This window comes from Cyprinus carpio, chromosome A1, assembly GCF_018340385.1.
Source record: "Cyprinus carpio isolate SPL01 chromosome A1, ASM1834038v1, whole genome shotgun sequence".
NCBI classification, from domain to species: Eukaryota; Metazoa; Chordata; class Actinopteri; order Cypriniformes; family Cyprinidae; genus Cyprinus; species Cyprinus carpio.
The window spans coordinates 1,568,656-1,581,570 of record NC_056572.1 but is presented as its reverse complement, the minus strand read 5'-3'; the positions used below and the strand labels follow the sequence as shown (position 1 = coordinate 1,581,570).

Below are 12,915 nucleotides of genomic sequence, written 5' to 3'. Positions count from 1 at the left end.
AGGGTGCTGTGACATACACAAGGGTCTAGAATCAAAGCTGGTCTCCATGAAACTCACTCAGCAGACAAACTTTAAAGCACAAATACACAACCAGAACTAAAAAAAAAAATCTTGTATATGACTCCAATTTCTTTGAAGACAGGTGTAATTAAAGCTTGTCTACACTTGCAGGACATTCTCCAATATGCCTATAGTGATACAAGGAAGAGTAACAGGCAGATGTCAGTTTAACTGGAAATATATCTTACAGTACCTTGCCAGGGAAAAGGTATATGGCTTTATGATCCTTACTTCATTATAAACAGGACCATTATTAGAGCATATTGCTTATTCTAACTATTGAACTATATGTATGACTATATAACAATCATAAAATCAATCTATAAACAAACAAAATGTAATGTAGTCGCAAACTGGTATGCATTAATCATCTAATCCCTTAATTATTTCACACAGTATGTTATTTGATGTCTGCTCTGCAGTTCATTCCTTGACTACAGCGCCACCATGTGGACAATACTGACCTACAGCGCACTAAATGTCATTCGAGTCAAGTATTTTTCACTTTCACGTTTTAACTTTCCACATTCAGCTTTAACAAAGCACCCTACAATTTCAAATTGATTTGAACCTAAAGCAACTAAGTTTTTTTAACCTTGAAATATCAGTTTTAACCTTTAATATCAATATAATCACGAAGCTATATACAGTTGCTTTAAGCATACATTGTATATATATATATATATATATATATATATATATATATATATACACACACACACACACACACACATCACCTGAACATCAAGTCATAATATTCATTTTATTTTGCGTATTGTTTTATATACTCAAATATACTTTAAGCCACACATCAGAAAACAGGTCATAACATGCAGCTATTCTGACTACTGTCAAAACAGATCAGTTATCATTATGTGGTAAGTCACACAGGAGATTGTCTTGTTTGATTTTATTTCATGAGTGTTTATTGTGAACATCATGGCAATGAAATATTAGAACATTTTAGTAGTAGCACCTTTTTCTTCAGCTTTTAATGAACATTAATACCCTTAAACAGGGCAAACATTTAGCTAATCGCTACTTGCTGTGGATAAACAGAAACATCGAAACAAACTTGCTAATAATGCCAATTATGAGACTGGTTGTGATATTATATTGCTATATACTGTACTGAAATGTCAAGGAGGTTAGTAAGCATACAAACAATAAATATAAAATATTGCTTCTTTGAGTACAAATGAGTCTTTGGTTTTATTTATAATAGAGCTGAGTTAATAGATATTTTCATAATAAAAATATCTATTTAAAAAGAAATTATTAGGACTTTCTTTTTTCTGTAATAGATCAAGTCAAGCAGAGAATGGTTATTATGTTGTTCTCTGTTCTTCGTATTTTTGTAGTTTCTACTAAAATATTTTTTCTCTCTTTAAATCTATTACACAGTTCTTGAAATATGAATGCCAAAATATGCTTATTGCTTACTTGAATTAAGTAATTCTGTCTTCACAACCGGACACGAGATCCTTCTATTGATTTGGAATGTTATGTTTTTGTAATTTGTCCTGAATTGGGTTCAGAAGGGGACACAGACGTGCCCCTGAGCTGGCAGACCTGGGATCTGACCCAGACAGAAAGGGTGGCAGGGTTTATGCATCATCACCGCCACACAGCAGCAGCAGGGCTTTACGGTAGTCACCTGAGGTGTCACCCTGCAGTAACAGAAAATGTTTAATGAGAGAAGACTGATATGGACAAACAAGAAAATGCATAAGGTGTTAATCGCTAAATACTGAGCATGAGTATACCTGAATCGTTTTGTGCAGAGAGGTTGCAAACCTCTTGCGGAATTCAGCACGTATATCCATCATGTCCACCTCACTGCGGGAAACCATGATCCTGATCAACTTCTGGTCATCGGTGCCTGACCCCTGCACGATGAGAGTAGAAATAAAGCAACAGGCAAGTACTTTGCAGGGTTATTAGAGTTAACTTAAACTAAAATAATAATAAGAATAATAATAATAACAACATTTTGTTATTTGAAATAAAATAAAATGTTAACTGAAATAAAATAAAGTAAAAAAATATTATTTCTATTTTTATTTTTATTCACTTTCATTTAGTTTAACTTCATGTACTAAAATAACTAAAATTAACAAAACCTTTATAGACATAAAAAAAAATTACTAAAACTTTAACTAAAATTAAAATGAAAAAAAAAAAAAAAAATACAAAAATAAAAACGTCACCTTCATGGCATTGTAAAGGCTCTCGGCAAAATAACCCGGCACACCGCGGGCACACTTCACTGAGGAGGCAGAGAAAAGAGTGTATTAAGAGACAAAACCCTGCAAATGGGTGATTCTTCAATTATAAAAACTACTCCCTCTCCCAATATGATTTTAAAGAAAAGAAAGATTTTTAAAATCTTATAGAAATTTTTAAAGAATTTCTCTTTTTGTCATACTTTTTAACTTCCCATCTATAATAAAATTATAAAAATTGCTAAAATAAGGAAATTTCTTTTTTGCAGTTTCTAATATGAACTTGATTGAAGAATTAACCATATCTGATTGATAGAGAGAGAGGTGTGTGTGTGTGTGTGTGTGTGTGTGTGTGTGTGTGTGTGTGTGTGTGTGTGTGTTTGTGTGTGTGTGTGTGTGTGTGTGTCTTACCCACGGCCAGCAGTACTTCTTGGAGGGTTCCTGATGTCTCTCTCTGGATGCTCTCCTCTATTTCATACCCTGAGATCTTTCTATACTCATCAAACACTGCAGAAAACCATTGACAGAAAACAAATGAATATATACTGTAGAAACAAAAATACCAATTCATTACCTAAATGCATGTGTCAGACTAACCTCTCCTAAGGTGAGCATTACTACGGTTTCCCAGTATAGTGATGAACTGGCCTTCATCCGTTCCATACTTCTGTTCTCCTGCTGCTAGCAGAGCCTACACCACAAATAGTTTTTACATTTTTAAAGACTGACAAACTGATATTACACACCACAAGCACTAGATGGCAGCATTTCAATGTTTTATATCATGACCTTTTTATTTGACATCCAAACTTTTTTTCAGGAGAAAGAAAATGACCAGTTTTAGTCTAAAAAAACCAATTCACAATCATTCAGTTGCACTTGATTTGATGTGCACTTACATATACAAACTAACCTGGGCATCGCTTTGGATGAGGTCCTCTTGTATACCCTGCTGTCTGCTGGCCTATAGAAATTGTATAATATTACATAAATTAACAGTAATACATCTAAAATGACAAAACAACCACACTTAAGTCTTGAAATTGAAATTTCCAGTGCTATTAACACAGATACATTACTGTTTATTTAAATCTTGTATTTGTATTTTTTTTTTAATAAAAATTGTTAATGGACTACGTACTTGTAGCAAAACAACCAGCATCCTCCTGAAATTACCTCCAGTGTCCCCAGTCACATCTTCCTCCAGATCATCATTATGCTCTATAATATACATACAGATATCTTTAACATTGAAGAGAGCATCATTCAACATATTGTTTTACTGGCACATATCAAAATTAATAACTTAGATTTAAAAGACTTATAATGCACAAACAGTTACCTTGCTTGTATAAACTTTTGATCTGGTTGACTTCATTAGGTAACCTTGACGCCAAGATCTCAATCAGCACTTTCTCATCTGTCCCTGCACCCTAAAACAACAAATGCAAAGGTACAGATATACAGCAATCTGTCTAAAAAAAAATCATGAAAATTATATTTCACTACAATCGTGAATATTATTTAATTTTTAATTTTTTAAATGATTGACAACCCTATAGTTATTGCTGTGTACCTTAATAGAATCCCGCAGACTTGTGACATCATACATGATGGGAGGAGTCATCAGAGCTACTATCAGACTCTCAAACTTCCCACCCAGCTCTGACTTCAAATCATCCACCAAATCCTAAACAGAGATGAAAAGAAAAAACTAAAGAATGCATCTTTTAAATATATATATATTTTTTAAAATGTTTGTTTTATGTATCCTGCACAAATTCAAATAAAACAGTGTTTATTATACATGGCCTGAGTACATAAATTATGCTGATGAGATTACATTTCCATGCAGGGTTTTGTAAGCAGCCTTGATTTCTTGGCGCTGTGCATTACTACGTGCTGTCAGCAGCTGGAGAATAGCATCCTCATCAGTGCCTGAGTAAAAAAACAAAACAATTAATGTTGATGACCATCACATAATGAGTAGACTGATATCCATCTCTTATACCCAGATCCAATATTCTCAAGTTATTCATTCATGAGAATTTTAATATTAATATTTTAATTTTAACATTTAATATGTTTGTCAAACTCACCGAGTCCTTTCATGGCCTTGTAGAGAACTTCAGCGTCATTTTTAGCATTGAATCCACCATGGGCCTTCACTGTGCCTCTGCCAGCCTAAAACAATTAGAAAAAAAAATTAATTAAAAAATCAAGTGTTAGTTTTATGATCCTTTTTAATAGTATGTATATATTTAACTTCAGGAACTTCAGTAATACATCTCTGAGTCACAACCACACCCACGTTTCCTCTGACTCTCTAAGAAGATGTGCATTTAACTTTTACATGCAGTAGTTTTCCACAAGGAAACTTTGAGCGACTTCCACAAATCTTCTGCGGTCTATGTGTGTGGGAGGCAGGGGGATGATACCAGAATACTGGACACAATTCATACTATACCACATCTATAAATTAACATTTTTTCCTTTTTAAAAAGTATTGTTCAGATTTTCTTATCTGCATCCTGTTTGAGACCTAAAGCTGTGGCCTACTGTACCACCAATCAAATTCAGGAAGTTGTGTAAGATTCCAGAAATAATTACCAACGGATGTAACCCAAGATTTTGCGAGAATACAGTCAAAGATCATGCTGATCATGTGATCTTTTGGGAAAAATCACACACTTCTTAAACCCTTCACACAATTTCATAAACTTGAACACAGAAAACACTCCACCTTCAGAAAACCCAAACTCCATCTGTCTGTGGATCAAAGGAGTCACAGGAAAAGATACCAGCACAAACACAGGCACACTGGTTTGTTCTCATCTCAGTTAAGTCCTCTGGGTGACAACCACACTACTGACAAAAGCCCTCAGCAAGGCCTCATTAAAACAAATACACACTAGAGCCCTTTTCTGAACCTCACTGTATGCACACAAGCACAGAACATACTGCAAATCAATCTCGAATTGCTATGCTTCTACGTAGCCGTTGTAGTTCACCTATTTAACCCTAGAAAGACGTAGGTTGCATTCAAAATCACATACTTTCCTTTCTATATATTAAGCGAAAAGAACAGTATGTCTGAATTATTTGGCAAAAAGTACCCGGATGGGATTCTGAAATGTGCATTATATATATACTTTTTTATCATATATTTCTGTGGTAAGGGTAGTATGCTATAATGCATACAATGTAATAATACATAATATATGTCTTATATAAGGTCAAAGGTCAGAAGCTGTTAAGCCCCCAGAAATTGACCAATAAGCAAAATGTTTATTGTGTATAAACTTGCAGACAGCATCTGATTTAGACCTGCCAAACAGCTTTTACTTACTACTCACAGCTTTTTTATTAGATAAACAGAATGATATTTTGTTGTTCGTGAGAGGAAATGTATTGTTCGTTAATGTCTCGGCCACAGGAATGTGTTGAATAACTCAGGCCTGAATACTTTCTGTGGTCATCTAAGAATCAGGAGCCATCCATTTAAAATCCAGCCCCAAACAGAACAGAATCCTACTTGTGTATGATGGCAACATCACGCGTTATAGATTTAATCTGTGCAAAACAGACATTTAAGCAAAAACTGGCAGATTCTTGAAACATGGGATAAAACCTATCCCACAACTTTTCCTATACCTTTTTATAAAATTTTACACCCATGTCCCCACTTTTGTCAAGTCACATTGATTTATACAGCACTTTATACAATGCAGATTGTTTTAAATGAGCTCATCAATAATAAACTGGAAAATAATCCATTATAATAGGCCCACAGATTCAATTTCAGCTGTAAAGCAGCTCCACAAAAGACAATAGTGCCATTATTCTGCTCATTAATAATATCACACAGGCTAATTTTTCCCCTTACATTTTAGGTAATGGTGTTGCTATTTTCCATTTTATTTCAACCATTGTACTTCATTAAGTTTATATTTTACACAAAATAAGCTAAATATGATTGTCAACACCATAAGATTCCAAATCTGGCTGTGAAGACAATTCCCTGAAAATATCTGACAAAACAGAAGCAAGGCATCACAACAAAATTTAGCTGAATACATCTTAACATGCTGAACAGATTAATCCAATTACTCCTCCTTATACATAATAAACATTTATCTTTTTTCAGTTCTGTAGCCTTTTTGTCCTAGTAGCCTACTTAAAACTGTCAGTTGGAGTCATGTTACTCAGCCTCTGTCCAAACAATAGAGTGAACAAACATATCCGACATATCCAAATATAAGGAAATGAATGCAATATTAATTTACCTGCAGCAACAAGCGTGCGAGTGTTCAGCTAAAACTAATTTATTTTACAATGCATATGCAGCTTAGGTATTGATGAATGAAAAGTGATTTCAGTTTTTCAGTCCTGGTTCTATTCATATTGACACTAAGCGCCTGATACGAGTAGTACCATAGCATCAAAACATTACATTGCTGACTTTGTTCTGTATGAAATATTATTATTATCCGCCACGTTAGCGGAAATAATTCAACAGTTTACTTGAACTCAGCGGAATGGGGTGAATTAGAGGAACAGAGAGGAGGAGAGAAGAGGATAGAAGAGTGAAGAAACCGAGGGAGACGGACAGAAACGCCCTTCGGGTGGCTCAGCTCACGCGAGTGAGTCATCGATGCTCTCATTTACAAATATTTTGTTTTTTTTCTAAACATTTGCATTAGATTCATATGTATTTAATAATGCTTCCAAAATCATCGTGTGTCGCCTATATTGCAGGATAATGACAAAGCATCGTTTCATTCTGTAGTAAGAGTTTGACAGCAATGCAACAAGTAAACGGACTTACACGGCTCCTGTGCCCCTTTAAACAATGTTTTTTTTTTCTTCCTTCCCTACGCAATATTATGGGCGTCGACACATGAAATGTCGCAAATCTATACAGAACATTAAGTGTCTTCAAAAACAAAGGCGTGTTCAAAATTAAAACAGACTACAAATGGTGTTAGACTTTCTGTACAGCAGTAAACTATAACTTACCATCTTTGAGATTCACGTAATACTTCAACGAGTCCGAAACTAAAAAAGAAGAAAGAGAAAGAAAATGACAAAGTAACTGTGCAGTAATAAACATCGATGTGAATATAATGCAATGTGATTATTAAATAATTAAAAGCACATTTATCAAGTATTGAGAAGGGGAAAAAAGTTGTAATGTTTTCAGACAGGTAGGGTCGTACCTGTGTACTCTATAGAAACATGAGTAGGAAAAGTTGAAGGATTAGTGCGTTTCCATTCGCTTACCGAGAGAAGAGTTTTAGTTTAGGAGTAGATGACTGCAATAGCCTACAGACCGGAGCAGCAGCAGGAATGAGGAATCAAGTACGCTAGTAGGAGGATTAAACTCGATGTGTTGAGCCACACCCTGGCAAATCAGCCAGACGCTGTGACTTATGGGTAGTGGTGTTTTTCTGCTTTCTTTTTATATATCAACATATCTGTGCATACGAAAGCAATGAATCATATCTGAGGACCAGGCATTGCAGAAGATTACAGTACAGAGAACCATTTTTATAAGAATGTAAACAGTTATTATTCAAACTTATAAACATCAACTTTCTCCATCCAGGAGGCTGGTTTGTGAACTCTGATGTGGTGCGGTGGTCCCCCACCCTGTTGGTCAACAAAGTGTTGTTTCAACAGGTGCTCTCGCTGTTTAATAAGACAAACAGAGAAAAGCTATATGCCAGGCAACATATTAAGTCTACTCAAACACACAAAGATGGGTGTCACGTTACACACATCTAATATTTTATTTGGAAAGTAACCCATTGTTGATCATTTCCACGTGGGTGCGTGCAAGATTTGCTGATCAAATTTCAAGCCCAAACACAATTGCAACTGCATTGTGTTATAAAAAGACAGATGCCGATATATCTGATGAATACTTAAAAAGCCATGCAGCTGTCTCTACCATCACATTTTCAATAATGCTCTTGTCCCTTTTACATGCAATTATAATTAATGGGGGACAGGAGCTTTCAAAAGCATCATAAAAGTACAGGAAAATTTGTCCATATCCATTCACTATCAGGTCTTGTGAAGTCAATAAATAATTATGTGATGAAACCGTTAAAGGGATTTTTCACCTAAAAATGGAAACTTGATGAAAATTTTCTTACCCTCAGACCATCAGATGAGTTTTGTTTCTTCAACAGATTTGGAGAAATTTAGCATCACATCACTTGCTCACCAAAGGATCCTCTGCAGTGAGTGGGTGCCGTTGGAATGAGAGTCCAAAGAGCTGATAAAAACATCACAATAATCCACTAGAAATCCACACAACTTCAGTCCATCAGTTAACATCTAGTGAATCGAAAAGAATGTTTATAATAAACAAATTCATCATTAAGACGTTTTAACTTCCAACCACTGCTTCTGGCTAAAATATGATATGTTCTCTGCATCCATAATATTACTTTCTTCAGTGAAAAGATTCTCATCTGAATCAGAAGAGAAATATGCAAAGCTCAGACACTTTAAAAGCACAAGTTAAAAGAGTCCAAAGCAGTTCTAAACAAATATGTCAGTTTATTTTGACAACAGGTGATGGACTTTATTACCATAGGAAGCGTTATTAAGGATGATTGCCAGAAGTGATGGTTTAAAGTTAAAACATCTTAATGATGGATTTATTTCTTATAAATATACAGCTTTCCTAGTCAAAAAAAGTTAATTAATGGGCTGTAGCATGGATTATAGTGATGTTTTTAACAGATGTTTAGACTCTCATTCTGATGGCACCCATTCACTGCAGAGGATCCATTGGTGAGCAAACGATGTAATACATTTTCTCCCTAATGGCCCAATACATTTTAAAACTTAAATGTAAAAATTGTTGTGTGCCCCCAGAATCATTCCAAACTTTCACCCCAGCTGCTGAGATTTTCAGTGAATATTGAGATTGAATAAATGGTTTTAGAATGCTTGGAATTTACACTTTGTAGCTCTTTACTACTTTTAAGCATTTTATGGTGTTCTTTTGTCATTCAATCCCCATTCTCTTTCAATATCAAGAGTCAGCAGGGCATTCTTCAAAAAATTAATCTAATAATCATGTCAAATTATGACAGTGATCAATATTGCAAATCTCTTTGAGTGTGTAAACTGGATTTCACAGACACTGAAACAGGAGCTATTTAAAAAGTGCAAGTCATCAGCTGTTATTTCATCAGAACTCAGCTCAAAGTAAAGTGTTATGTAAGTTGGGTAAAGTTGAATTTAGTCCTTCAGTTCTGATTTATGCAGTTTCGAGCCAATTCATATTGACCCATACTTAACTCGACTGTAAAAAGTCCTTGTTTTTTTTTTTTTTTTTTTTTAAATCAAATGATTCATCAGAGCTGGAGAACAGTGGTAGCTTCCAGAAGCGGCCGACGGCGGACCGATCTATTGCTGGAGAATCTCAACCACCACCCAGGCATTTTTGGCATTCTCTCTTTTCCGTGTTGCGTTGGCTTTTTCCGATACTCTAAATATACAGAAACGTTTCTCTAGCGGGGTGAATAAGTGTGCCAGAAATGCATAAATAGCTCGTTTATCTGAGCGGACACCCCTCCGGTCTGTGCAAATGGAATATGACCAGTCGCATATGATCCTCGTGCGCCTTCAGTCTGGTTTGTATTTTCTCGGGCGGCGCCTTTCAGATCTCAAGGAGTGACACTCACGAGCCTCTGCAACCATGGAGTGGAAACCGATGGAAATAAACCCTGAGGTTTAACGCTTTTTGATGATTTAGCTTCGCTAGCTGACTTATCGTGCATGCTTTCGCTTTCTCATGACTGATCATGACCGACATATTTGTGCGTTGTACTGCTTTCAGATGCTGAATAAGGTACGTTCGCTGAGTCATAAGATGAGATGATGATGATGATGATGATGATGATGAGACTGTCTGCTGGACAGGTCTGTGGCGTCTGGGGCTCAACTCCCACGCACCCGAATTTGAGATGAAAGGGCGTGGGCTCACACGCATTATCACCTGCCATGCACAATAACAATGACACGCATCATTTTTATATGCATGCTTAACACAATAATTTGATAAGCATGCATATATAAAAAAATAATTTGCATAATATCACAAGTAGCAGATATACTAGTCGTATATAATACATGGTCATTTCAAACTTTGAATATATCAGACACTGATTTTGTTTGATTTGATTTGAATAGATAACGGATAATATGATTTATTATTAAGAATAATATGATTTATTATTAAGAATAATATGATTTATTATTATTATTATTATTATTATTATTATTATTATTATTATTATTATTTGTCTTTGTGTAGGTGCTGAGTAAGTTGGGTGTGGGCTCGAGTTGGCGTTTTGTGGATGTTTTGGGTCTGGAGGATGAGTCTCTGTCAGGGGTGCCCTCGCCCTGCTGTGCCATGATGTTGCTCTTCCCTTTAACGCAACAGGTACGTACGTACGGACGCGCGCGCGCACGCACGCACAAAGCATTCCCGTGAACGCGGGCGTGGTCATCTCTCACGTGAGGAATCGATATGTGAAAAACTTAGATGCTCAAAGTTGCGTAGTATTATTATAACTGAGAAGTTCAAATTTATTTTAGTTGTAAATGTTATTTTTTTTGGCTTATTGGTAGTATTTCAAATCATTATATTCAAGTATCTTTACTGTATTAGTTATGTAACTTTAACATAGACATCTCTCTTTGTGTTTAGCATGAGGAGTTTCGTTCCAAACAGTCTGTTGACGACTCTAAAGGTGTATATTTTCTGAAACAAACTGTGGTCAACTCTTGTGGAACTGTGGCTTTGGTGCATGCTGTGGCCAACAACCAGGACAGTATTGATTTCGGTCAGTGGAGACATGTGCCATGAACTTCTGCTCATGCACGTTTTCTGATGCTGAATGAGCTACCTTGTTGATTTGAAAAATAATGTTTTATATTAAAATAATTTTGTTTATTTTTATAAAATTAATCCAAACTGCCGCAAGTTACATATGCATATATACAAAGTTACAAACTGACACACTTAGATTGATGAGAGAGGCAGATTCATGATTCAGCACCCTCTTGTCTTTAGACAGTGACTCTGTGCTGAAGAAGCTTCTAGAAGACACCTCAGACATGTCTGCTGCAGAAAGAGCCAAAGCATTTGAACAAAATAAGGTATTAAAAGTGATTTGCCACAATCTTTTCCAAAAACAAAGATTAACTTCAGAAATGTCAAAGTAGGGGTAACTCTAAGGCTTATTTTAATATTGGTGCAGTATTCCTGACCTCCAGTAGGTGGTACTATTGTGCAACTTACATTTCCTAAGTAAATAAATGAAAATGTACTTATTGTACTATTTTTATTTTACATGGTTTTTGGTGTTTAATTAAAACGATGCATTCAGGCTTAATTTGTGTTTTTAAAGTCTAGTTGTTGTTTTATTCAGGCCATCCAGGAATCTCATGATGCAGTTGCTGATGAAGGACTGTGTCAAGTAAGACAAGAATGACATACACAAACACTAAGTGTAATGAATTTAAGTTAAATTGTTGTTTCTTTTTCTCCCTCCATCTCCCTTATTCTAACAGCCAGAGCCAGACAAAGTTAACTTCCATTTCATTACATTTGTCAATGTGAATGGTCAGCTTTATGAGCTGGGTAAGTGGATGACATGTATTGCAGCATCTGTTTCTGTGCCGAGGACTTGCGTTTAAGTTTAAACTTATTATTTTTAAATGACTATGAGCTATAAAGTGGGTGTTTTGTTGCCTCAGATGGTAGAATTGATGGACCTGTGAATCATGGACCGACAAAACCAGGAAGCTTCGTCATGGTAAGCACACATTTTCCTAAGCATGTGTGTTTGTGGTTAATTGCAACTGTAGCATGTTAAGCATCTTAAAACAATGAGTCATCTTCCCGTGACTAAATAACTGACTTCATCTCTCTGTAGGATGCGGCAAGGGTGTGTCGTGAGTTTACAGAACGGGAGAAAGGGGAGGTGCGTTTCTCTGCTGTGGCTCTCTGCAAAGCCTGAGAGGAGCCAGACCACTTAGCCTGAACCATGAGCAGTTCCGGAAAACCCTTCAAGCACTTACTATACAGAGCACAGTATTACGCTTCACAAACTGCCTGCCTGTCTGACTGTGAATTACCGTTTCTTTTTTTTGTTTGTTTTTTGTCTCTCCTATCAATCTGCAACTACTATGCTCTTTGTAAACCTCTGTTAGCTTTTGTTGATTTACCTCATTCAAGTTTGAATATTTTGGGCACTTTTTGGTGGGGGCAACATTTAGCAGAAATGTAATGTGAACTTATAAGCTTGGAGGCATATGTTCAAAATAAAAAGACTGAGAAGGGTAATTTGCTTTTGTGTGTTGTGTGTGACATAACAATTATTTGAGTAAATGTAATTACTGTACTTGAGTATCTTTTTGGATACTCTGTAGTTTTGCTGAGTATCAAAAGGTATTAGCCACTTTTACTCTCTACTTCACTACATTTTTGAATAAGTATCTGTACTCTTCACTCCACTACATTTGTAATGAGTTGCAATTCCTGCATGGCACCTAGCTATTTCTGCAGCAGTTTATTTCTGCTACAGAAGTGATATCGCCA

General features: G+C 35.7%; 2 protein-coding genes across 3 annotated transcripts; one reads left to right on the top strand and one right to left on the bottom strand.

Moving 5' to 3' along the window:
• Positions 1–963: 963 nt before the first annotated feature.
• Positions 964–7,699, bottom strand: anxa5b (annexin A5b). 2 transcript variants are annotated; one of them, XM_042712575.1, is made up of 13 exons: positions 7,569–7,699; positions 7,305–7,343; positions 4,385–4,469; positions 4,129–4,223; positions 3,862–3,975; positions 3,628–3,718; positions 3,427–3,506; positions 3,199–3,249; positions 2,883–2,976; positions 2,697–2,792; positions 2,271–2,329; positions 1,827–1,949; positions 964–1,730 (listed from the first exon to the last, which is right to left on the bottom strand). In XM_042712575.1, exons 2-13 carry the CDS (start codon positions 7,305–7,307, stop codon positions 1,668–1,670), a joined length of 954 nt encoding a protein of 317 aa, XP_042568509.1. In that variant the 5' UTR covers positions 7,308–7,343; positions 7,569–7,699; the 3' UTR covers positions 964–1,667. The 2 variants fall into 2 exon arrangements, with proteins under 2 accessions (XP_042568509.1, XP_042568587.1); XM_042712653.1 differs by having other exon boundaries at positions 7,505–7,634.
• Positions 7,700–9,890: 2,191 nt separating this feature from the next.
• On the top strand, positions 9,891–12,660 carry LOC109071129 (ubiquitin carboxyl-terminal hydrolase isozyme L1-like). Its single transcript, XM_019087598.2, has 9 exons — positions 9,891–10,038; positions 10,147–10,158; positions 10,624–10,752; positions 11,020–11,155; positions 11,386–11,471; positions 11,744–11,791; positions 11,886–11,955; positions 12,072–12,130; positions 12,251–12,660. The coding sequence occupies exons 1-9, from the start codon at positions 10,006–10,008 to the stop codon at positions 12,332–12,334; spliced, it is 657 nt and encodes a 218-aa protein (XP_018943143.1). The 5' UTR covers positions 9,891–10,005; the 3' UTR covers positions 12,335–12,660.
• The last annotated feature ends 255 nt before the right edge of the window (positions 12,661–12,915 follow it).